This window comes from Bufo gargarizans, chromosome 10 (assembly GCF_014858855.1).
Source record: "Bufo gargarizans isolate SCDJY-AF-19 chromosome 10, ASM1485885v1, whole genome shotgun sequence".
Taxonomy (NCBI): domain Eukaryota; kingdom Metazoa; phylum Chordata; class Amphibia; order Anura; family Bufonidae; genus Bufo; species Bufo gargarizans.
This window is the reverse complement of record NC_058089.1, coordinates 111,864,578-111,890,635: the sequence shown is the minus strand read 5'-3', so window position 1 is coordinate 111,890,635 and position 26,058 is coordinate 111,864,578. Positions and strand designations below refer to the sequence as shown.

General features: G+C 45.0%; 1 protein-coding gene across 2 annotated transcripts in view; it reads left to right on the top strand.

Moving 5' to 3' along the window:
• Window positions 1-25,692, top strand: part of LOC122920150 (fatty acyl-CoA hydrolase precursor, medium chain-like) — a 64,083-nt gene extending 38,391 nt beyond the window's left edge. For both annotated transcript variants that reach the window (XM_044269373.1, XM_044269374.1), the window contains 8 exons: window positions 2,940-3,053; window positions 7,174-7,269; window positions 7,650-7,790; window positions 8,381-8,455; window positions 8,535-8,682; window positions 18,551-18,700; window positions 25,242-25,314; window positions 25,409-25,692. In XM_044269373.1, coding sequence (XP_044125308.1) covers window positions 2,940-3,053; window positions 7,174-7,269; window positions 7,650-7,790; window positions 8,381-8,455; window positions 8,535-8,682; window positions 18,551-18,700; window positions 25,242-25,314; window positions 25,409-25,595 — 984 coding nt within the window. In that variant the 3' untranslated portion in view covers window positions 25,596-25,692. The remainder of the gene's footprint in view (window positions 1-2,939; window positions 3,054-7,173; window positions 7,270-7,649; window positions 7,791-8,380; window positions 8,456-8,534; window positions 8,683-18,550; window positions 18,701-25,241; window positions 25,315-25,408) is intronic.
• The last annotated feature ends 366 nt before the right edge of the window (window positions 25,693-26,058 follow it).

Here is a 26,058-nt window from a genome sequence, read left to right as displayed (position 1 = left end):
TGTGGATCAATAGGTGTCTGTGTTGTTTCTGGTATTGGCCACATCCCTTATCTCAGGTGTTGCTTATGTGATCATTTAACCTTCCTATTTATAGTTGCTTCTCCCACAATGCTGTGCGGTTTATAGCTTCAATTTCAGTTGTGGAATGCTGGTGTGTGGATCTCGGCAAAGTTCCCGGTGCTTCCATAGTCCCTTTTGAAGTTAAGTCTTTCCTTTCCCTTTTTGTATTTTGGTTGGATTCGGTGTGTTGCATTTCACTTTTGTTTGTATTAGGCCTGAAGTAGACTCCTGTTCGTCCTTCCTTTTGTAAGAACAGGTAGTCTCATCCCTGCTATTAGTACAAGGGTCCCATAGGACTAGATAGGACTCTAGGTATTCCTGCGTATGACCACACCTACATCTGGGGTTTGTTCATACTGGTAGTTAGTCAGGATTTTGGTTAGGGTTTTAATAGGAGATGTTCATATTCCTTCCCTAGTTCTCAGGCCTAATTCCCTGTTCCCCCCCTTCCTCTTATGCTCAGTGTGGTGCTTCCCTCCCACACCGAAGCGTGACAGTTATTTCATTGTGGATTTTGCTTTTTCAGCCACAGTGATGCACATCTATGCCTTTACCTCATTTTATAGGATGTGTTGACTAACAAGAAATATAGAGTCTATGCTTTGACTTTCTTCTCCTGTTTACGCAAACTTCAGATAAGGGCTGGAGATCTGTAATATTCTAACATAATCAGCCAGGGCAATAAGAACAAAAGCCCAGGAGAGGAGAGGAAAATTAGAGGAAAATTAGAAGATGTCCCTGCACTACCTTGGTACAGGGGAAAATCTTCTGCATACCATGTCAAGCCAGCATCCCTCACTGACCTCCACAAATGGTGGGTCATGTCATAAATCGGCACCAAAATTGCAAGCTATATTTTGTCTGCGTTCACGGATCCATCACGCCCATTATAGTCTGTGGGTCTGTGAAAACCATGGATGCATGCGTGTTATATCCGTGTTTCACGGCTCATTAGGACACATGGACCCCACACGGATCCATCACGGAAATCTTCACGGAGGCATCACTGACCACTTTTTCATGGATTTAAGCATGGATGTGTGAATGAGGCTTAAGGGAGAAAACACTGACATGTAGGGTTGCTGCGGGTATCGAAATTTTAATACCCGATCGATACTTTTGTCCTGGTATCGATACAATACTAGGATTTCCATCTTTTCGATACTGGGCTGCGCTGCTGCGCAGTCAAGTATCACAGAACGTGAGCGCGCTGCTGTGAGAACGCTCATTTTCCCTCAGCAGCACAGGGGAGAAGGAAGCAGTCTCCCCCTCTCCCTGTGCCGCTGCTGCCACTGCCACCATTGAGGGGAGAGGGGCGGGCGCACTGCACCGACAATGATAGCAGGGACTTTTCATGGGTCCGGACTTTAAGTAGGAGGCTACATAGAGCGGCGCCCAGGGATCTCCTTGCACTTACTATTATTTCTGTGCGCCACTCCGTTCGCCTGCTGTGCCCCCATTACCGTCTCCTGCTCCGTATGCTAATTACTACTATCGGAGCAAAGGGGAGGAGACATCAGCTTCTCTCCTGGGCGTTCCTTCTCCCTGGCTATAGCGCTGTCCAATCGCAGGGATAAGGAACGCCCAGGAGAGAAGCTGATGTCTCCGCCCCATCGCTCCGATAGTAGTAATTAGCATATGGAGCAGTAGACAGGTAACGGGGGCACAGCAGGCAAATGGAGCACCGCCCAGAATAATAGTAAGCGCAGGGAGATCCCTGGGCGCCGCTCTATGTAGCCTGCTAACTTAAAGTCCGAATCCATGAAAGGTTGTCTTTAACTTTTAATACAGGAGGCAGGTGCCGGCAGCAGAATCACATAGCCTCTGACAGGGAGCTGCGATCAGCGGCAGTTAACCCCTATTAAAGGTTAATTATCATTGGTGGTGCAGTGCGCCCACCCCCCTCAACCCCCCCCCCCCAGTATTAAAATCATTGGTGGCAGTGGCCACAGGGTCCCCTCCCCTTCTCATTGGTGGCAGTGGCAGCTTCTGATCGGAGCCCCAGCAGTGTAATCCTGGGGCTCCGATTGGTTACCATGGCAGCCAGGACACTACTGAAGCCCTGGCTGCCATGGTAACATCCCTGCTGCTGTGTGCACAAAGCACAGGGCAGCAAGGAGAGTGTGAGGTCCTATTCACCCTGATAGGGCTCTATTAGGGTGAATAGGACAAGGGACGAAAAGATCCCAGGTTCTAGCCCCTGAGGGGGAAAATAGTTATTAAATAAAAAGTAAAAAAAAAAACTTTCCCAATTTTAGATATAAAATATATAAACAATAAATAAACATGTTGCCAAGTCCAAACTATTAAAATATTTTAAAAATCTATGCTGTGAACGCCAGAACAGAAAACAAATAAATAAAAACTGCGCGATTCGCCATTTTTTAAAATGCGGAAAGCACGTGGCTTTTTTGGTGTTTTATATTTTTTTTGCGTGGCATCGAATGGTATCGAGTATGGCAGTACTTTTTTATGGTATCGAAATCGAATCAAAAATTTGGTTTTGCAACAACTCTACTGACATGATCTCTGCTCTACCAGCAGTAACCTCCCTCTGTGGCTTATATAGCGTTAGTGAGGACAGCGGTTACACTTTTCATTGCTTCTTGTGCATTAATTGCCCTTTGGCAGGAGTGGAATAAATACTCTTCTGAAAATGAAACCAAAAAGAATTTCTGTTCATAGAAATATATTAGAAAAATGCCCAAAAGACAATTCCCCATGTTTTTTCTTTGATCGGAAGTGGTCAGATTGTTCTGTCTGTGCCATAAGCAGACTACAGGTCAATGCTCAATCATTGAAGATATAATAACAGAAATAATGAATGTGCCCGATCCAAGGGTTTATGATGAGAATAATCTGAATTGTCTTTCTTCTAGCTGCTCTCTCCCTTAGCCAAAGGTCTGTTCCACCGCGCCATCGCAGAGAGCGGATCAGTAACCCTCCCAGGCTTTATAGTCAGCAACTCTGAAGAGCTTGTCCCCTCTCAGGAGGTAAGTATAGTCTATACTAGTGCCCCTTTCACACAAGCGAGTTTTCCGCGCAGGTGCAATGCGTGATGCGAACGGATTGCGCCCGCACTGAATCTGGACCCGTTCATTTCAATGGGTCTGTGTACATGAGCGTTGTTTTTCACACATCACTTGTGCGTTGTGTGAAAATCGCAGCATGTTCTATATTCTGTGTTTTTTCAACGCTGGCCCCATAGAAGTGAACGGGGCCTGCGTGAAAAGCGCTTCGCATACGCAAGAAAGTGCGGATGCGATGAGTTTTTTACTGATGGTTGCTAAGAGATGTTGTTTGTAAACATTCCGTTTTTTTATCACGCGTGTATCAAAACGCATCAAAATGCATTGCGCTCTCGTAGAAAAAACTGAACAACTGAATGCAATCACAGAGAAAACTGAAATGCAATTGCTTGCGAAATGGTGCGAATTTTCTTGAACTAATCCGGATCGTTCGTGTGAATGTGGCCTAAGGCTTGAAGATGTCTCCATGGGGATGAGCCAAAAGTTTGTATACGTGTATGGGGGAATAAAACCTTTCACTTTTTTATATAATCTGTTGGAGTGAAATGTTACATTTTATGCTTCGTTAGAAGGAACATTAGATACAGTGCCTTGAAAAACTGTTCATACCCCTTGAACTTTTCCATATTTTTTCACATTACACCCTCAAACTTAAATGTATTTTATAGGGATTTTATGTGATAGACATTATAGATATGAGAAGTGAAAAGAAGCTTTGGCTTTGAATTTTTTTTAATAAAAAAATATGGAAAGTGTGGCGCGCATTTGTATTCAGCCCCTGAGTCAATACTTTGTAGGACCACCTTTTGCTACAAGTCTTTTGGGGTCTGGCTCTACCAGCTTTGCACACCTAGAGGCTGACATTTTTGAAGGCTTGGCAAAATAGCTCACGCTCCGATTGGATGGAGAGCGTCTGTGAACCTCCGCCCCAGTCTCAAGTCTTTTGCAGCCTCTACCTGGTTTTCCTCCAGGTTTTGTCACGGCCTCGGTGTTGTGCGGTGTTGTACATACCGGTTGCCAGGGGCAACGCGTTGATGTCGACTTGTTTGTGCTTTTCTCCCTGTCATGGATGGTGTTGCAGAAAACTAGAAGACACAAATAAAGATCCGACTGACTTGATCCCAAACTAAGGAACATAAGGGTGAGCCCTATAAAAGCCCTAGAGCTCTCCCTGACTGCTCAGCCCATGCAAAGATCTTTATGATAGAAAATTGCATGCCCTCGTACCTAGACTGTGTGACACCTGAAAACCCTATATAGTGAGGGGACACGACCACTGGCTCCCTACACTTAATACGGAGGGAGTCAGGGTCACCTAGGATCAAGCCAACAGGAAAATACAAATAAAGGAACAGACTTATCTGAAGAGCCAGCAGTTGCAGCATCAAGCAGTGAGCACCATCCAGGAAGTTGTATAAACCACAAAGTGATCCAGTATGGGAGGGGATATAAAGGGATGCAATCAGTGCAACTAGATGACAGCTGAGAGAGGGAAACGAGATGACAAAACCAAACTAAAACAAAAGAACCTCAAGCAAGAGGTACTGAAGAACATCTGTCAGAGCTTCTCAGATCTCTGGCGGTGACACGCCCCTTCTTCTGGTTCCTCCCCTGTCTGGTGCTTGAAGGATTAACTTCCTGGCTGGTTGTGGCCACTAGGGTTTTATCTTCTGTGGCTCCCTGGTTGGGGTCAGTTGTACTTCAGCTGTCGTTTGTGCTAGAGCTCTGCTTCAGTCCATAGGTGTTCCATCTGCCCAGTTCTTGAGGGCCACGTAGTGGGACATCAATGTCTCCAGCGATGTCTTCCTTATTTCTCCTCCTTTTTCCCCTACCTTCCCTGTGTTGGTGTTTGGTGAGAGTTTATGTTTAAGGTGTGGTGTCTTGTCTTGATATTACATGTCTGGTCAGTTTGTGTTATATGTCCGGCATGTATTCAAGTCATACCTTGTTTCTTGCTTGATATTTCCCCTGTCTGTTGTGTCCTCCGGAAGGGGGTCTCATGGTTCCCCGGAGGGGGAACCTCAAGTCAAGTCAGTGGGCAGTTGCTGGAGTTCTGGTTCCTATGTGTGTCAGTACGTACTGAGTCTGGTATGGTGTTCGGATGTCAGTAAGTTTGCATGGTTTCCAGTTCACCTTTGTGTGGTCTTCTTTTGTGCCGTCCAGCAGCTGCGGCAGGTAAGTTACCATGCCTTCCTGGGTTCTTGGTCCAGTGGTTATCCACGCCACTGAATACTTACCTGCCATTCCACTTGGATTTTCTTTTTTTCCCGTATTTGCTGCTAGGTCGGTGGAGACTCCTTTGTTTCCGTGTTGTGGAAGAACAGGTCATCTCTCCCCTGCTCCTATGTGAGAGATTATTAGGGCGACTCAGGGTCCTAGGTTTCCTGGGTATGAGCGGTCCTACCATCCAGCTCTGCTCATACGGTGAGGAGTTAGGGCGTGGATTAGGGACGTTTCCAGGCCTAGCTGCTACCTTACTTTACCCTCACTTTAAGGAGGGGGTTTCCCCCACTCCCCACTGTGACAGGTTTGCCCTGTATTTAGCTCCATCCATCTTCCCATCAACTCTGACCAGCTTCCCTTTCCCTGCTGAAGAAAAGCATCCCTAGAGCATGATGCTACCACCACTATGTTTCACGATGTGTATTGTGCGTTCAGGGTGATGTTCAGTGTTAGTTTTTTGCCACACATAGCGTTTTGCATTTAGGCCAAAAAGCCATCTGACCATATCACCTTCTTCCACATGTTTGCTGTGTCCCCTACATGGTGTCACGGACGTTCCCATGGCAAGTACCAGTAGATCGGAGAGACTGGCAACTCGTGGGTTAAATTGACAAGTTCACTGTGGATCTTATTGTGTCTGTGTTTTGGTAAATCTTGGAGGTGCGGTTTATAGATTTTCTTTCTGCTTTCTAGAGACAGAGACTTCCATTCGTCCATCTGGGGAGGAATGGGTTGTCTCTGGTCCTAACCTCATTCCAGGGCCTTATAGGGATCATATTACACAAGACCTGCTGCTACAGTCTCTGCTATGTACTGAGTCTGACTGAGCTGTTTCAAACGGATCAGCTCAGTCAGATAAATCGACTCCTCCAGTTCAGTGAAAAGAATCGATTTAAAATAATGATTCATTCATGAACCGGACATCTCTACTTGGTAGGAGTGGACTGGTCTTGCTGCCTTTCAGAAGGGGGATTTCCTGTTGAGAATCATAGTGGAGAGGAAGCACAGGCTTGTGCTCCTGCTCCTGTTACAGGTTATCCAGAGAGATCAAAGAACTATAGACTCAAGTGAATCCTTGAGAAGATAGACAGACAGCAAAGTGAACATCGAACACACTTTCGTAAGGTGAGGGACTACGGCTAAAACACCCATCACGCAGACTACTATTAGGTCAGTGCAGAAGTAGTGGTAAACTGCAGCCAACCAACCTGCTTTCATCCTCAGTACTAGTGCCAGAAGATTGCACTTACATTCTGCTGCTATTGGATGTATTTGAAGTTCTGTTCTACGTTGTAGTTAGTAAAAAAAAAAAAACATTTTACTTCTGGCCTCATTCTTCATACTATATTTCCACTACACTGATCCCCAGGGAGCAATGGCCTGAGGGAATACACTGTGACATAACATTTCATCAGGTCAACTATAACTCCCATCCTCCGCACAGGCTCTTCCTAGACTTCCTGAACTATTATTATATACTACTACTACTAATAGATACTTCTACCAGCAGATAGATACTACAACTACTATATACTACTGAGTACTAGATACAGTGTCTTTTACTACTGGATAGATACTACAACTACCACTTTGTGGATACTACAGATACTAGTCCACCCCCCCCCCCCCCCACTCTTTCTCTGGGAATGGTATCTGATGATATTTTTTTTTTTATTCAATCTGAGATAATATTGCTTCTAATAATTGGAGGCTGAACGACCTCCACAACCTTCACGATTCCCAGTTTTGCACCTCCTGTTCCTGTCCGGCGGTTTTAGCACCTCTGGGGGAGTAAGAACCACAACCGGTCCAGAAATAAATATATACAATATCTGAATATTATATCTGTTTTCCTCTGCAGTTAGTAGCGAACATATCAGGCTGTGATCTCGCCTCCTTAGCCGACTGTCTGAAGAAGAAATCAGAAGAGGAGTTTCTCGCTATCACCAAAGCAATGGTAGGTGTTGTCATCCCACAATATTACTCCATGGGAAACTCTCAAAGAGGCATCTTCTATAATTGATACATAACATCCACCCACAGGATAAGTGATAAATGTCAGAAGGTTGGGGGCCCCATACCAAGCATTATACTCGGAGTCCTAAACCTCCCAGTCCTTCTTACTGCATCACCATGAAGAAAAGTCTGGATGAAGTGTTGGTCACACAGGTGCCCTACCACGTCATATAAAGACTGTGGGACTGATCGAGATGGCCACGTGCAGTGCTCGGCTGTCACTGACAGTCCCATAGACTTTCTTTGTCCCAGGTCTCAGTGCACATACCCACTGATGCACCTACTGCAGGTCGGTGTCTCATGTGCTGTCTGTCTCTGCAGGGCGTGACAGCTTTTCCTGGATCAGTGGACGGGGTTTTTCTACCTAAACCAGTAAAGCAGATGATGGCTAACAAGGAAGGAAACAAGGTCCCGCTTCTCATTGGAATTAATAACCAGGAGTTCGGCTGGGAACTTCCAAAGGTATGAGCAAAGCTAAAGAATGACAGCGCTCCCCTTAGGCTAGTTTTACATATGTAGTAAGAGATACAGCAGAGAACATCAACTATAATGGGGTCTAGAAGAGATCTGGAAAATTCTCGGCATTGTATTTAAAGTGGGCATTCCGGTACCGTCTGCCAAATCTGGATCCAGAGAGCTCCGGCAGGCCGTCTCGGCATAGAACCTACCGCATATGGGATACTAGCATTACAACAGCAGCCAAGGATAAATTTGGCAAAAGTTTTTCATGTCCTGAACACGTACAGTGGGGGCCCCATTCAGTTATGTCCACCTTCAGCTGTAAGTCTAGAGGGCCGTGTGGTTACCACTGAGCACATGCAGTACAGTGTATGCAGGGTGATGACCAGGTGATCGTTTGACCTGCCGTTCATTTGGGATCATATTGGATGTTTACTGCCTCAGTTAGAGGATGAGCAGCTCTGGAGCACAAAACGCTGCTCTAATAAAAAAAAAATATTGTGCAGACTAAGAAAAATGGAAAATTCATGAGCCGGAGAAGGTTTATTATTTGGGTGGAGTGATGGTAATATTCTTATTATCTTTTCATTTAGCTATTTGGTATAACAGGGATAACAGAAGGAATGACAAGGGAGACAATGATCCAGAAGGTCCAAGATGCTATATCGGTGAGATGAGCTTATGTCCTCTAAGTTCTTCGTCTTATTATCCGATTAGTTTTCATTGTGGTTAATGTCCATTTTCCAGGATCTGAGTCCTGACGTCATCCCATTCGTTGTTGACGAGTATATTGGTGACATCACTGATCCACTGAAGATTCGTGATCGCTTCTTGGACTTGTGTGGTGATCAGAAGTTTGTTATACCGGCTCTTGAGATTGCAAAATACTATCGAGGTACAGTCCATTCACATAGTAGCTGATATGTAGAAGTAGTAGGCCTTGGTCCCCTATTATGCCCAAAATACCCTATGCAAGTACAATTGCATCGTGCGCTCATGTGACTCCTCTGACCTAGTGTTGATCGAGCACCAACAGGGCCGTCTTTAATATTGATTGGACCCTGGACAAAAATGTACTTGGGCCCCCTGGATCCCGCCTTCCCACACCTTAGCAGGCAATCACGCCCTCCACCACAACACACACAAAAAAAATCCACACAGTGAATGACTGTAAATACTTCCAGTTCGGAAGACTCCAGCGGCTCAGGATCAGTGTTCTGGTAAGCTAGGCTCAGGCTGGAACTGGGCACCGCTTTGCAGGAAGGAGACCAGGGCTCGGCTCACCCTAGTGTTACAGTGCACCCCAGCACCCCACAGTATGCAGTATAGCCCCTATGGTATACAACAACCCACAGTCAGCAGTATAGCACCCTATAGTATACAGCACCACACAGTATACAGTACCACACAGTATACAGTACCCCACAGTATATAGTAGAGCAGTATCGCACCCCACAGTATACAGTACCCCACAGTATATAGTAGAGAAGTATAGCAGCCCACAGTATACAACACCTCACAGTATACAGTAGAGCAGTATAGCACCTCACCGTATATAGCACCCTAAACTTTACATGATACAGCACCCCACACTATACAGCCCCCCACACTATACGGTACAGCAGTATAGCACTCCACAATATACAGCACCCACAGTATGCAGTATACAGCCCCCCACAGTATACAGTACAGCAGTATAGCACTCCACAATATACAGCACCCACAGTATACAGTATACAGCCCCCCACAGTATACAGGCCCCCACACTATACAGCACCCCACTATACAGTAGTTTACAGTATATTAGCATAACAGCCCCTGTCACTTTGTTCTGATGTAATCTTCACACAAAAAAAGCTCCACAGTTAAGGCAAACTTCTACACCAACACTCCTGGTAGAAACTAAAGGACCTTGATTACCTCATAGCCATGTGACCAGTAATATTGCTAGGTTACTGGTCACATGGTGATGATGTCATCTAAGGTCCCAGAGAATCACAGCTCTCACAGTTCGCTGCCTGGAGTGCCGGCAGGCATGGCATGGCAGCACCCCCTGTGTAGCTGACAGCCTGACACCCAGGGAAGTGGCTAGCAGGGCTCAAGAGGCAGCTGCCCCTTTTGCCCCTTGTTAAAGACGGCCCTGAGCACCAAAGTGCTCGGGTGCTCAAGTAGAACACTTTGGAATGCTCGGGTGCTCAGCAGAGCACCCAAGCACAATGGAAGTCAATAGGAGAACCCGAGCATTAAACCAAGCACCCCCTGCTCTGAAGAGGGGAGGGTGCCTGGTTAATAGAAAAAGGTCGGAAATTGATTGAAACACCACTGAAATGGTTCGGGAACAGCATGGGGAGGATGCTTGGATGCATCTTGGACTCCCAGGTCGCTGCTGGTAATGATGTTGTCCGAGTAGTACGCCACGTTTACAGACAATAATACGCACAAAACCGAAGATAACATTTTAAAGGACAAATTGTTAGGAAACATTCTTTCCTGTATATTTATTTGTATGTAAAGTGCAAGTACTGCCAAAAAAGATAGAGGCACTCCGATACACCCTGTATATCACGTAAAGGAGGGCCTCATTCACATTGTGGTACAATTGTTCAGGTAGTGGGACTCCTACACTCATAAAGCCTATGCACTAAGTGATAGGGCTGCCAAAAATTGCAAGGAACCGGCACTCCAATACACCCTTTATTACACATAAAGGAGGGCATCATACACAGCCTTAAAAAAATATGATTGCTGGCCTGCTAGTGATACTCAAAAATATTAGGAGCAAGGGCCTGCTGATGACCCTCTAAAACATTGGGCGAGGGTCTGCTGATGATCTGACCATCTAAAAAATCAGGGGTGAGGGTCTTCTTCTGAGCTGACCATCTAAAAAATTCGGGGTGAGGGTCTGCTGCTGAGCTGACCATCTAAAACATTAGGGGTAAGGGCATGCTGCTGATCCGACTATCTAAAAAATTAGGGGCGAGGGCCTGCTGCTGAGCTGACCATCTAAAACATTAGGGGTGAGGGTCTGCTGCTGAGCTGACCCTCTAAAACATTATGGGTGAGGGCCTGCTAGTGACCCTCTAAAACATTAGGGGTGAGGGTCTGGTGCTGAGCTGACCCTCTAAAACATTAGTAGCGAGGGCAGCCTAATAAGCATGTTGCTATGATGGAGGAGGAGAAGGATGAGAAAAGGAAGATTGAACCTTTTTTTGTGGTGGAAGGGGTGCATGGGAATGCAGTGTATTTAATACACCATAAAAGCCAAATTTAAAGTGCCTTTATGTTTAGCCGCTTTCCTCTGGTGGAGTAGAGAAGTCAGGGGCAATCCAGTTCATTTTTATAAGTCAACCTGTCAGCATTTTCAGTTGACAGGTGGATGCGCTTACCAGTTATTATGCCCCCAACAGCACTAAATACCCGCTCTGACAAAACGCTGGCAGCGGTGCAGGCCAGCACCTCCAAGGTGTAGAGCGCCAGTTCGAGCCACGTGTCCAACTTGGACACCCAGAAGTTGTAAGGCACAGAGGGATCATTGAGGACGCTGACACGGTCTACTACGTACTGCTTCACCATCTTCCAAAACTTTTCTCTCCTTGTGACATTAGGCCGCGCATCAGGTTGAGCGTGCTGGCGGGGTGTCATGAAACTGTCCCAGGCCTTGGAGAGTGTTGCCTTGCCTCTATTAGAACTGCTGTGTGTTCCCCTCGTGTCCCCTCTTCGGTTTCCCAAGGAACTACGTAATCTGCTGCCAGCGTTGTCAGCTGGAAATTTTTGGAGCAATTTTTCCACAAGGACCTTCTGGTATTGCACCATTTTGCTAGTCCTCTCCACCACAGGAATGAGAAATGAGAAGTCCTCTTTGTAGTGGGGGTCGAGAAGGGTAAACAACCAGTAATCGTGTTGGCCAAAATGCGTATAACGCGTGGGTCACGGGAAAGGCAGCATAACATAAAGTCAGCCGTGTGTGACAGAGTCCCAACAGACAAGACTTCGCTGTCCTGATCAGAAGGATGACTCTCAATCTTCTCATCCTCTTCGGCCCATCCACGCTGAACAGATGGAATAAACCTGCTGTGGGTACTACCCTCTGTAGTGGTGGCAACCATCTTCTGCTCCTCGTCCTCCTCATCATCATCCAATTCGCGCTTAGAAGACGAACGGAGGGTGGTCTGGCTATCACCCTGTGTACTGTCTTCCCCCATTTCCACCTCTTGCACATGCAAAGCATCCGCCTTCATTGTGAGCAGTGAGTGTTTCAGTAGACACAGAAGTGGGATGGTCACGCAGAAAATAGCGGCATTGCCGCTCACCATCTGTGTTGATTCCTCAAAGTTGCGTAAAACCTCACAGAGGTCAGACATCCATGCCCACTGCTCGCTTGTGAAGAGCGGATGCTGACTGGAAAGGCGACAACCATGTTGCAGCTGTTATTCCACTACTGCCCTCTGCTGCTCACAAAGCCTGGCCAACATGTTGAACGTGGAGTTCCATCATGTGCTCAAGTCGTACAACAGTTGGTGAGCTGGCAATTGCAAGCGCTGCTGCAGTGTTGCCAGACAAGCGGCAGCTGTAGATGACTTTCCAAAATGGGCACACATGCAGCGTACCTTCACCAGTAGCTCAGGCAAATTGGGGTAGGCTTTGAGAAACCACTGAACCACTAAGTTGAACACGTGGGTTAGGCATGGTATGTGTGTGAGCTTGTCGAGCTCCAAAGCCGCCACCAAGTTGAGGCAATTATCGGACACAACCATGCCTGGTACTAGGCTGAGTAGCGAGAGCCACAGCTCAGTCTGGTCCCTTATCCCCTGCCACAGCTCTGCGGCAGTATGCTGTTTTTCACCTAAACATATTAATTTCAGCACGGGTGATGTTACCGGACACATGTTGGCGGGGACGGCACACCAGAAAAAATAGTGGCGGCTGGGGACTGCCTCAGTGTACAGAAGCCTAAATGACAACATTTCCAGGGCAGCAAATTGGAAAGGTGCGCATTTAGTGCTATGGCCTGTGGGTGGTTGGCTGGGTATTTGCGCTTTTGTTTAAAGGCCTGGGGTATGGACATCTGTACACTGCGCTGGGACACAGAAGTGGATGTGCTAGCTAATGGTGCTTGCGAAGGTCAAAGTGCATCTAAGACAGGGGATTGGCTAGTACGTAACACAGGGGACGAGGAGGCAGTGGTGTGACCAGCAGATACTGATTGTGGACCCAGGCGTTTGGCCCACCTATTAGGGTGCTTTGATGCCATGTGGCGGATTATGCTGGTGGTGGTGAGGTTTCTAGTGTTCGCGCCCCTGCTCATATTGGTATGGCACAGTTTGCAAATGACAATTCTTCTATCGTCTGCACTTTCTTCAAAAAAGCGCCAGACTGCGGAACACCTACCCCTTGGCAAGAGAGATTACCGCAAGGGGGTGCTCCGGGGAACAGTTGCGGGCCTGTTTGGTGTGGCCCGCTTTCTCCATTTTGACATCCCACTGCCTCTTCCAGCCTGTTGCGGTTCTGCTGATCCCTCCCCCTCTGTACTGCTGTCCTCACTCGGCTTGCCACCTTCCCAGGTTGGGTCAGTGATTTCATTGTCCACCACCTCCTCTTCCACTTCCTCACTCTGGTCATCTTCCTGACTTTTTGATCTAACAAGTACAATAACCTCACTTATTGACAACTATGTCTCATCCTCATCATCAACCTCTTGAGACACTAATTGCCGTTCCCCACCGTCATCTTCTTGTGACTGTGGATGCTCAAGAGTTTGGGCATCAGTGCACACGATCTCCTCATGTCCCTCTCCAAGCGGGCTTGGTGAAAGTCCCAAATCAAGGAATGACGATGAAAAAAGCTCCTCGGAATATCCACGTGTGAGATCACATGTTTTGCAAGACTCTCCATGGTGGGAGGAAGGAGGATCAGGGTGAGGATTCTGTTGACCAGACTCTTGGCTACTGAGACTAGACTTTGTGGAAGAGAGGGTGGTGCTTAACCGATTGGAATCATTATCTGCTGCAATCCAACCGACCACCTGGTCACACTGGTCTGACTTCGAGAGTGGTGTCCCGTGCCGCCCTGCAAACTGGAACATGAAGCTAGGTATCGTGGATGAGTGTGTTTCTTGTGCTCTGGCTGCAGGCACAGTTTCACTGCGCCCAGGGCCACGGTCCTCTGCGTGCACCATCAGCAGCACTGCCACTTTCCCGTCCCTTACTGCTCGCCTTCTGCATATTAAATGGTATATATGCTTGCAAGTATGTCACATGTACATGACGGTGGTATTGGTTATTTGCCGTCCGACCCCTAAGCCTTCCCCATTCTTTACCCTCCAATCCCCGTAACCTACCTCAACCCATATCTCATCTCTAACCTGCCCCAAAATGACACACAGACACCGGGCTTGGAATAAATCGGCCACAGCAGCCGTCTTTTATTAACATATAAACATAACATATAATAAATAACAAATCCCCCCCCCCCCCGAGGGGAGGTCCTTGAAGCCCCCAAGCCCCCATTCAAACTGCAAATACCCCACTGGGTAAACCATCTTGCCTCCAGCCGTTGCCCTCCAGCTCAGAAGCACCACTGAATGGCCCTTTTTAAATCACCACTGGGAGTCCAGCCCCAACCATGGAGCCCTCCCAGCATCCTCCTCTGTGAATCTGACCAACTTCAAGGACCTCCCCCCGCCACACCCACCGTGACACCTAAACAACCCCACCTGCCCCATTACCCCCTAAACCTCAACCCCCAAACCCCTAAATAAAAGGGGAGGGTGGGCGGGAGCTCTTTTCCAAGATCGCACAAAATGGCCCTCGTTCTCCTCTCAGCTTCCCTATTTAACCCCTTAACCACACCCCTACGCTTAAACCACCCAATCCCCCTCTTTTACCAATTCCTTCTCCCATCCACTCTAAACTCCACCTAACCTACTAACTGGGGTCTCCCGAAACCAAACCCCCGTCATGATGCCCTCCCCTAAGGTTACGCCCCTCAGTCCGGCCATAACTGTAACGCAGGGTTTGTAAGTGTATGCGCAAATAAATTAAACTGAATGTCACTGATATTTAGGATGCCCAAACGTTATACAGGAGATGTAGCTCAGGTAATGTCGCTGCTGTCACCAGCGGCTAACGTTATACAGGAGATGTAGCGCAGGTAATGTCGCTGCTGTCACCAGCAGCTAACGTTATACAGGAGATATAGCACAGGTAATGTCACTGCTGTCACCAGCAGCTAACGTTTTACAGGAGATGTAGCGCAGGTAATGTCGCTGCTCTCATCAGTGGCTAACGTTATACAGGAGATATAGCGCAGGCAATGTCAATGCTGTCACCAGCAGCTAACGTTATACAGGAGATATAGCGCAGGTAATGTCACTGCTGTCACCAGCGGCTAACGTTATACAGGAGATGTAGCGCAGGTAATGTCGCTGCTGTCACCAGCGGCTAACGTTATACAGGAGATGTAGCGCAGGTAATGTCGCTGCTGTCACCAGCAGCTAACGTTATACAGGAGATGTAGTGCAGGTAATGTCGCTGCTCTCATCAGTGGCTAACGTTATACAGGAGATGTAGCGCAGGTAATGTCGCTGCTCTCATCAGTGGCTAACGTTATACAGGAGATGTAGCGCAGGTAATGTCGCTGCTGTCACCAGCAGCTAATGTTATACAGGAGATGTAGTGCAGGTAATGTCGCTGCTCTCATCAGTGGCTAACGTTATACAGGAGATGTAGCGCAGGTAATGTCGCTGCTCTCATCAGTGGCTAACGTTATACAGGAGATGTAGCGCAGGTAATGTCGCTGCTCTCATCAGTGGCTAACGTTATACAGGAGATGTAGCGCAGGTAATGTCGCTGCTCTCATCAGTGGCTAACGTTATACAGGAGATGTAGCGCAGGTAATGTCGCTGCTCTCATCAGTGGCTAACGTTATACAGGAGATGTAGCGCAGGTAATGTCGCTGCTCTCATCAGTGGCTAACGTTATACAGGAGATGTAGCGCAGGTAATGTCGCTGCTCTCATCAGTGGCTAACGTTATACAGGAGATGTAGCGCAGGTAATGTCACTGCTGTCACCAGAGGCTAACGTTATACAGCAGAAGTAGCGCAGGTAATGTCGCTGCTCTCATCAGTGGCTAAAGTTATACAGGAGATGTAGCGCAGGTAATGTCACTGCTCTCATCAGTGGCTAACGTTATACAGGAGATGTAGCGCAGGTAATGTCGCTGCTCTCATCAGTGGCTAACGTTATACAGGAGATGTAGCGCAGGTAATGTCACTGCTGTCACCAGAGGCTAACGTTATACAGCAGAAGTAGCGCAGGTAATGTCGCTGCTGTCATCAGTGGCTAACGTTATACAGGAGATGTAGCGCAGGTAATGTCGCTGCTCTCATCAGTGGCTAACGTTATACAGGAGATGTAGCGCAGGTAATGTCACTGCTGTCATCAGTGGCTAACGTTATACAGGAGATGTAGCGCCGGTAATGTCGCGGCTCTCATCAGTGGCTAACGTTATACAGGAGATGTAGCGCAGGTAATGTCGCTGCTCTCATCAGTGGCTAACGTTATACAGGAGATGTAGCGCAGGTAATGTCACTGCTGTCACCAGCGGCTAACGTTATACAGAAGATGTAGTGCAGGTAATGTCACTGCTGTCACCAGCGGCTAACGTTATACAGACGATGTAGTGCAGGTAATGTCACTGCTGTCACCAGCGGCTAACGTTATACAAAAGATGTAGTGCAGGTAATGTCGCTGCTCTCATCAGTGGCTAACGTTATACAGGAGATGTAGCGCAGGTAATGTCGCTGCTCTCATCAGTGGCTAACGTTATACAGGAGATGTAGCGCAGGTAATGTCGCTGCTCTCATCAGTGGCTAACGTTATACAGGAGATGTAGCGCAGGTAATGTCGCTGCTCTCATCAGTGGCTAACGTTATACAGGAGATGTAGCGCAGGTAATGTCGCTGCTCTCATCAGTGGCTAACGTTATACAGGAGATGTAGCGCAGGTAATGTCGCTGCTCTCATCAGTGGCTAACGTTATACAGGAGATGTAGCGCAGGTAATGTCACTGCTGTCACCAGAGGCTAACGTTATACAGCAGAAGTAGCGCAGGTAATGTCGCTGCTCTCATCAGTGGCTAAAGTTATACAGGAGATGTAGCGCAGGTAATGTCACTGCTCTCATCAGTGGCTAACGTTATACAGGAGATGTAGCGCAGGTAATGTCGCTGCTCTCATCAGTGGCTAACGTTATACAGGAGATGTAGCGCAGGTAATGTCACTGCTGTCACCAGAGGCTAACGTTATACAGCAGAAGTAGCGCAGGCAATGTCGCTGCTGTCATCAGTGGCTAACGTTATACAGGAGATGTAGCGCAGGTAATGTCGCTGCTCTCATCAGTGGCTAACGTTATACAGGAGATGTAGCGCAGGTAATGTCACTGCTGTCATCAGTGGCTAACGTTATACAGGAGATGTAGCGCCGGTAATGTCGCGGCTCTCATCAGTGGCTAACGTTATACAGGAGATGTAGCGCAGGTAATGTTACTGCTGTCACCTGCCGCCAAACAATTGCACACAATTTAGCGCAAGTTGGGCTAATATATTTCGCAGCCAGATAAAACAATAGTCCTTAAAAGGACTGTTGGGTCTCTTACACCTTTCAACACTCAAAACTCCCTAAAAAAAGCACAATTACTCTCCCTACACTATCTGTCCCTTCTGCTGCAGCTCGCCCTGACTAAGTCTGAGCCAAACCACAAGTCATCGGGAGCTATATAGCACCCGATGACGCATTAAGGCCAGCCAATCACTGTAATGCCAGCAACCAACATGGCTACGGCATTACAGTGAGGGCCGGTACTCCCCTGCATGTTTATTGGCTGCGTAGCAGCCAACAAACGTGCGGGTAAGAGACTCGGGCATCGCTCTCAAGCACACGCAATGTTCGGCTGAACACCGCAATGTGCCGAGCATGCTTGCCTAACACTACTCTGACTATAATGTTAAAAATCTTGAAATCGATACCCATTCATCATGGTCTGATGAATCATGTTACATCATGTGGATGCCCGGGTGTGTGTGCTTTACTTACCTGGGGAAGAGATGGTGCCAGGTGCACTACAAGAACAAGGCGGCCTGGTCTGATGAATCATGTTTCATCATCTGGATGGCCGGGGGCATCTGTTACCTGAGGAAGTTCTGAAGGACATTTCAGGAATGAACTGAGGAACATGACAAGTCTGATTTAGTAAATTGTATTCCCCATAAAAGAACAATTCTGGAACTTCTTTTCTTCGCCGTCTGTGTTGTGATTTCCTCTTTATTCCCAGTAGAGATTTATGAATGAATGGGCGGCAGCTTGTCACTAGTTGGAGGCTGTGTACCTGCGCTGGCAGCACTGATTGGACGGTGTCTGACACCTCAAACGTCTAGCACCCGGGGACATGTTACAACATGCAGTTATATGTAAAGAAATTCCAGAAATGTTATTTTATGTGGAAAGCAATTTGTTAGACAGAGATGTCAGGAGAGATGACGGGTCCTTGTTCAGCCCATGTGCACAGTAATACCACTAGTCCCAGTCTCGGGGTCCTCTCAGTCCGCTCCTGTGACATTTCATGCAGTTATTGTATGCACCCCCAGAGCTGTGGCAGTGTATGGCGTTCTATATAATACATGGACGGCAATGTTCTCCGTATACATCACAGGCTGCTTGATTATCATGAAATGGACAGATAACGTGTGGTCTTCTTATGTCTCTTTAGATCTTGGGCTTCCCGTCTACTTTTATGAGTTTCAGCACCCACCATCCTTCCTGGCTCACGGAAGACCATCATTTGTGAAGTGCGATCATGGAGATGAGATCTTCTTTGTGTTTGGAGGAGCCTTCCTGAGGGACGGTGCATTTTTTGCTGGTGAGAAGTCTTTTACTGTTACCAGTTGTATCATGTGTTTGTAAAGGAAGGGGGGGCTCGGACCTTACAGTAAACATCTTTTTGGCCATGAGTGGTATGTGTGGCTCCCGGCTCTAGGATGAAGGAATCACGTGGACACATCTGTAACTTAACGCTACTTTCACACTAGCGTTTTCTGTGGATCCATCATGGATCTGCAAAAATGCTTCTATTACAATAATACAACCGCCTGCATCCGTCATGAACGGATCTGGTTGTATTATGTCTTCTATAGCCATGACGGATCCGTCATAAACTCTATTGAAAGTCAAAGGGGGACGGGTCAGTTTTCTCCGCACCCCACTGCAGACAGAGAAACTCTGCTTGCGTTGTTATTCTGTCCACGATGGGAGCGCAACCAAACAAAACGGAATGCATTTTGGTGCATTCCCTTTTCGTTTAATTCAGTTCTGTCCCCTTTGACAATGAATGGGGACAAAACTCAAGCGTTTTCTTCTGCTATTGAGATCCTATGATGGATCTCAATAGTAGAATTGAAAACGCCAGTGTGAAAGTAGCCTTAGGCAAACCTTACTTTTACATTAATTAGGTACATTGTCTCTTTAAGTGGCGAAAGGCAAATATGACACCATCAGTTTAATGTCCCCTGTCCCTTTCCACTGCTCGCTTAAAAGACAGTTGCTAGGGCTTGTCTGTCTCTGACTGAGACAGATAGACGGAGGGGCGGTCCTTCACATTGCTTTAGGCTTCAGAGTGGATTACTGAGACACGCCTCCTCAATCTAATTGGCTGGCAGGGAGCTGATGGCTACAGCAAGAGTGTATGGGAAGTGAGGGAAAACAGTTTTGGCCTCAGAGAACTGGCAGAGGAGCCATCTTGAGAAGGTCTTCATATTTTTAATGTTTAAACAGCCGTAACTAAGGAAAAAACTCAAGGAAAACAGTGGTATGTGAAGAAAATAAAGATTGCTTTATGTATAATGCTTTTTGTATAATTTTTTTTATTTTTTATAAAAATATGACAGTTACCCTTTAAAGCCATCAGGATACGTTGCGAAATATGTGCATTTTTTCCTGTGCGGAAAAACCACCGCCTATTACAGTACCAGCAAAGTGAATGAGAGTGCACAAATCTCATGTTCACTTCGCAGATTTTTTCCATGCGGAAATTGACCTGTTGAGCGGATTTCAAAATAAATGGCATGTCAATTTTTTTGTTTGTGGTTTTAGCTGCGAATTTCACCCTTTTTAATGGAAGGTTGAGATCGGTGGGAAAAAACACCTCAAATCAGCATGTAAATTGGTGCGGATCTGATATGTGTTCACACACTGATGTGCAGGGGGCCTGAGAGTAGTCTTGAGAGAATCGAGCTTCGGATCATAGATTCAAAGTTGATTCTTTCAGAAACTTCGGTTTTAATGCTGTTTCTGTACAGCATTAAACTGTATTGGCTAAACTTCTTCTTGGCGGAGGTGGCACGAGACTTTGGTGAACTACTTTGGTATTTCTAAGTGCATATTGAAAAACATTTTAAAATAGGAATCCGAAGTGGGCTTTGGTACCAAGGTACCAGCCAGTACCAAAGCCGACTTTGGATTCCTATTTTAAAATGTTTTTAAACAATAGAGAAAGTGAATACAAGGCACTAACTAATGTATTGTGATTGTCCATATTGCCTTCTTTGCTGGCTGGATTCATTTTTCCATCACATTATACACTGCTCGTATCCAGGGGTTACGACCACCAGTGCAATCCAGCAACAATGGACGTGCTTGCACACTATAAGAAAAAGCTTTGGTGTAGGCATACTCTTGCATTCCTGCCCCCCAGAGAGGCCATCATCTGTTCCAACAGTGCGAAACCACGGCCACCACTACTAGATTGTAGGGTGGTCGTAACCCCTGGAAACGAGCAGTGTATAATGTGATAGAAAAAAAAGAATCCAGCCAGCAAAGGAGGCAATATAGATAATACACAGTACATCAGTAAGTGCCTTGTATTAACTTTCTCTAGATGATAAATGCCATTTGCTGAAGTGAGACAACCCCCTTGAAGTTAAAGTGCTATCAAAATGATAATATTTATCTTGAGTGAGTGTTTATGAGCTGTCAGGAAGCCAGTGTTGGTCTCAGTATGATATTCATAAGATAACTGTTCAAATTATATACAAAATAGATGAATAAACTAGTGAATAGATGGATCCTCTTGATGTGTTCAATACTTTGCAACTATGTCTTTCATGAGACCATTCAAATATATCGTGGCAAGGTGGTATACTTTTCCCTGTTTCAACAATCCACAACCATGTCATTCGCAAGATCTTCCCATTCGCAGGACCATTATAATAGTCTCAACATACAGTTATTGGACTGCACTCACGGTTGAGATGTGCAGGGACTTCTCTGTAATGGCCCGAATGTGGGCACTTACCTCTCCCTATATTCAATGAGCGGGCGGGTGTCCGACATGTGAGTTCGGCGTCTCGTCTTTTCCACTCTATGCTCCCATTGTCGACTTCACGTGAGATTGGAAGGACGTCTCCTTGTTGTTCTCACGTAGTCTTCTGTAGTGAAAGGTATTGAATATAAATCCACTTACTTTGGATCCTTTACAGTATTTCGTTGCATGGCCATGCTTATATTTATCCAGGTCGTTTGCAAATGAGCGTATATAAAACCGGACGCGTTTCGAGGTGAATCTCTACCTCTTCCTCAGTGGTTATATTCAAATTGCACAGACCTGGTCTTTTATACTAAGGCTCTGTTGAAGCAAATGAATAACTGGATTCAAAGATTGCTAAATCAGGACCATTGCATTTTTTCTGTATTTTTGATGCATTTTCTTTGTATACATCCGTTTTTTGCATATAGTTGCTAAATAGGTTGACGATGATAATCTATAGATTTGTTTGTTGTTATGTCGTCCATTTGAGTAATATTGTCATCAAATAGGAAGATATGTCATCAATATTGTCATCAGATGAAAAGGTGTACTCCAGCCAGACCTAAAAGATAACTGATAACTTATCTTCTCACTATACATATGCTTCAACGTCTTTAAATGTCATTAAACACAAATACAAAGGTTTCGCCTTTAGAGATATAGAGGGAGCAAGATGAGAATTGGGTAGGGGCCCCATGTCAAGGGGACATCGCAGTGCTGATCAACAGCCAGACATGCCATCTCCCGTCGGCGAGGGGCACCCCCCATTATAAAAAGCCGGAAATCTCCAAATCTGCGTTCAGCCCTGCAGGTAGGAGACTCCCAAATTCATATATCCGTCTAGATTCCATTCTGGACATTTTTTAAATATGATAGCCCCCCCCTCCAGTGTCTATCCACCTTCTCCAATGCCGCAAAAGATGATTTTGTGTAATCCTTGTCGTGGAAATCTTTAAAGTGTTTAGATAATGAATGTTTATCATACCCATTCTTAATATTAGTCATATGTTCTGCTATTCTGACTTTTAATAATCTTTTTGTTCTTCCAATATACTGTTTCTGACAGGGGTACTGGATGATGTAGATGACACTGGAGGAGTTACATGATAAACAATCTTAAATTTCCCAAGAAAAGGAATTTTGTGTAGACTTAATTATGCTAGTCTTTTTTGGGACTGTTGTATTTTTACAGCCTGTACACCTACCACATCTATGAAATCCATTCATATCGGCCCATTTATGTATTTTATGTATTGATGTTTTTTTATTAGCATGTTTAACTGAGGGGGCCACTTTTAGGCCTAAATTAGGTGCCTTTGTGAAAGTGATGACTGGTGATGTAGGTATTAGAGGCCCAACACTCTTGTCTTCCAAAAGATAATGCCAATGTTGTTTTATAATATACAGATTTTATTTGAAATGTGTATTAAATGGTAAAATCAATCTTAATTCAGTTTCTTTTTGTGAATTCTCTTTTTGATCTGTCTCTGAAAATAAAGATTTCCTCTCCATTTTCCTTACTTTATCTAATGCATTATTTATAATGTTCTCAGGGTAGTTTTCATTTTTTAAAAGTTATTTAATTTTAGTAGCTTCTTCCTCGAATTTCTCGTCATTTGTACAGTTTCTTTTAATACAACGAAGATGGCAGCTGGAAAATAATATGAAGCCATTTTTTGTTGGTTTTTGCCAATATATTTGTTTCTTTTTATCATTATCTGTATATCTAAAAATTCTGTATATTCTTTATTGATATTAGATGAAAAAAACGTATTGTTATTATTAATTTCTTCCAAAAATGTTCGCAGTTCCATTTCTCCTTTTTTCAAAATAAAAATGATATCATCTATATACCGCCGCCATAGGGCCAGATCAGCCCCGAGCCTGGGTGTAATATGTCAATGTTCTCATTGGGCCAAAAATAAATTTGCGTAGTTGGGGGCGAATCTGGTCCCCATGGCGGTGCCTTGTTTCTGTAAGTAATAATCTCCCTCAAAATAAAAATAATACTGATTGAGGATATAATTTATTCCCTCCGCTATATAGTCGATCTGTGATGTGCAAAGTGATCCTTCTATTACTAATTGGCTTCTTATAGCAGATATGCCTTGATTGTGGTCTATGACAGTAAACAGGGATTGGACATCCAATGTTCCCATGATCCACTATCCACTAAAGTTTGAATAATGTGCGTTGTATCTCTTATAGAAGACTTAATATTTTTTTGCCACAGGTTGTAATAGGGTATCTTGTAAGGAAAATGGAGAGGAAATCTTTATTTTCAGAGACAGATCAAAAAGAGAATTCACAAAAAGAAACTGAATTAAGATTGATTTTACCATTTAATACACATTTCAAATAAAATCTGTATATTATAAAACAACATTGGCATTATCTTTTGGAAGACAAGAGTGTTGGGCCTCTAATACCTACATCACCAGTCATGCACTTTCACAAAGGCACCTAATTTAGGCCTAATAGAGGCCCCCTCAGTTAAACATGCTAATAAAAAAACATCAATACATAAATGGGCCGATATGAATGGATTTCATAGATGTGGTAGGTGTACAGGCTGTAAAAATACAAGACTAGCATAATTAAGTCTACACAAAATTCCTTTTCTTGGGAAATTTAAGATTGTTTATCATGTAACTCCTCCAGTGTCATCTACATCATCCAGTACCCCTGTCAGAAAAAGTATATTGGAAGAACAAAAAGATTATTAAAAGTCAGAATAGCAGAACATATGACTAATATTAAGAATGGGTATGATAAACATTCATTATCTAAACACTTTAAAGATTTCCACGACAAGGATTACACAAAATCATCTTTTGCGGCATTGGAGAAGGTGGATAGACACTGGAGGGGGCTATCATATTTAAAAAATGTCCAGAATGGAATCTAGACGGATATATGAATTTGGGAGTCTCCTACCTGCAGGGCTGAATGCAGATTTGGAGATTTTCGGCTTTTTATAATGGGGGGTGCCCCTCGCCGACGGGAGATGGCATGTCTGGCTGTTTATCTACACTGCGATGTCCCCTTGACATGGGGCCCCTACCCAATTCTCATCTTGCTCCCTCTATATCACTAAAGGCGAAACCCTTGTATTCATGGTTTATGACATTTAAAGACGTTGTAAGCATATGTATAGTGAGAAGATAAGTTATCAGTTATCTTTTAGGTCTGGCTGGAGTACACCTTTTCATCTGATGACAATATTGATGACATATCTTCCTATTTGATGACAATATTACTCAAATGGACGACATAACAACAAACAAATCTATAGATTATCATCGTCAACCTATTTAGCAACTATATGCAAAAAAACGCATATATACAAAGAAAATGCATCAAAAATGCAGAAAAAAATGCAATATTCCTGATTTTGCGATCTTTGAATCCAGTAATCCATTCCACTCATTTGCTTCAACAGAGCCTTAGTATAAAAGACCAGGTCTGTGCAATTTGAATATAACCACTGAGGAAGAGGTAGAGATTCACCTCGAAACGCGTCCGGATTTATATACGCTCATTTGCTAACGACCTGGATAAATATAAGCATGGCCATGCAACAAAAAACTGTAAAGGATCCAAAGTAAGTGGATTTATATTCAATACCTTTCACTACAGAAGACTACGTGAGAGCAGCAAGGAGACGTCCTTCCAATCTCACGTGAAGTCAACAATGGGAGCATAGAGCGGAAAAGACGAGACGCCGAACTCACATGTCGGACACCCGCCCGCTCATTGAATATAGGGAGAGGTAAGTGCCCACATTCGGGCCATTACAGAGAAGTCCCTGCACATCTCAACCGTGAGTACAGTCCAATAACTGTATGTTGAGACTATTATAATGGTCCTGCGAATGGGAAGATCTTGCGAATGACATGGTTGTGGCTTGTTAAATCAAAGGGAAAAGTATACCACCTTGCCACAATATTAAATAGAGTTTAATTAAGAGATACTTCTCCCGTGATCCCATCTGTATGAATGCCTGTCCACTCCAAACTATAGTATCAGGCTAGTATCAGGCTCGGAAGGAGTTTGAGAATTGTAGGTCAGTTAGTAATAGTGATGTCCTCTTTCTCAGCACCTGCAACCCCTGAAGAGGAAGTCCTGACCAAGAAGGTTCTAAAATACTGGACAAACTTTGCTCGGACTGGGTAAGGCCATAATCCTAAACAAGAATGACCACATATTTGCTGCTGTCACCTTATTATCTGCTCATTTCGTATAATGCCACATTGTTCACTGTAGGAAACCCAATAGTCCCGACCTCCCAACATGGCGGCAGTACGGCACAGAAGAACACTATATAGAGATGAGCCTAAATCTGAAATTGTCTTCAAAGCTGAAGGAGAGAAAGTACAAGTTCTGGACTGAGACCCTTCCAGATAAAATCCAGTCCCAGAAAGCGTCTGGAGGTGATCGCACAGAGCTGTAGATCCTGACATAGAAGCTTCCTACACATGGAACAACCAATCAGCAAGAGGAGTTACATTTCATTTGTCCAGTTCTTAATAAAGTTTACTTTTATGGAATTTTGAAGCTGTTTCTTTCACATTCTTTTGGGTGTTGTCACGGATGGTGTTGCAGATAACTAGAAGACACAAATAAAGATCTGACTTATCTGAGGAACCAGCAGTTGCAGCATCTAGCAGTGAGCACAATCCAGGAAGTTGTATAAACCGCAAAGTGATGCAGTATGGGAGGGGATTTAAAGGGAAGAAATCAGTGCAACGAGATGACAGCTGAGAGAGGGAAACGAGATGACAAAACGAAAGCAAAACAAAAGAACCTCAAGCAAGAGGTTCTGAAGAACGTCTGTCAGAGCTTCTCAGATATCTGGCGGTGACACTCATAAGGAAGACTTTCCCTAATGACTGTGTATAGGCAGTGGCAATAAT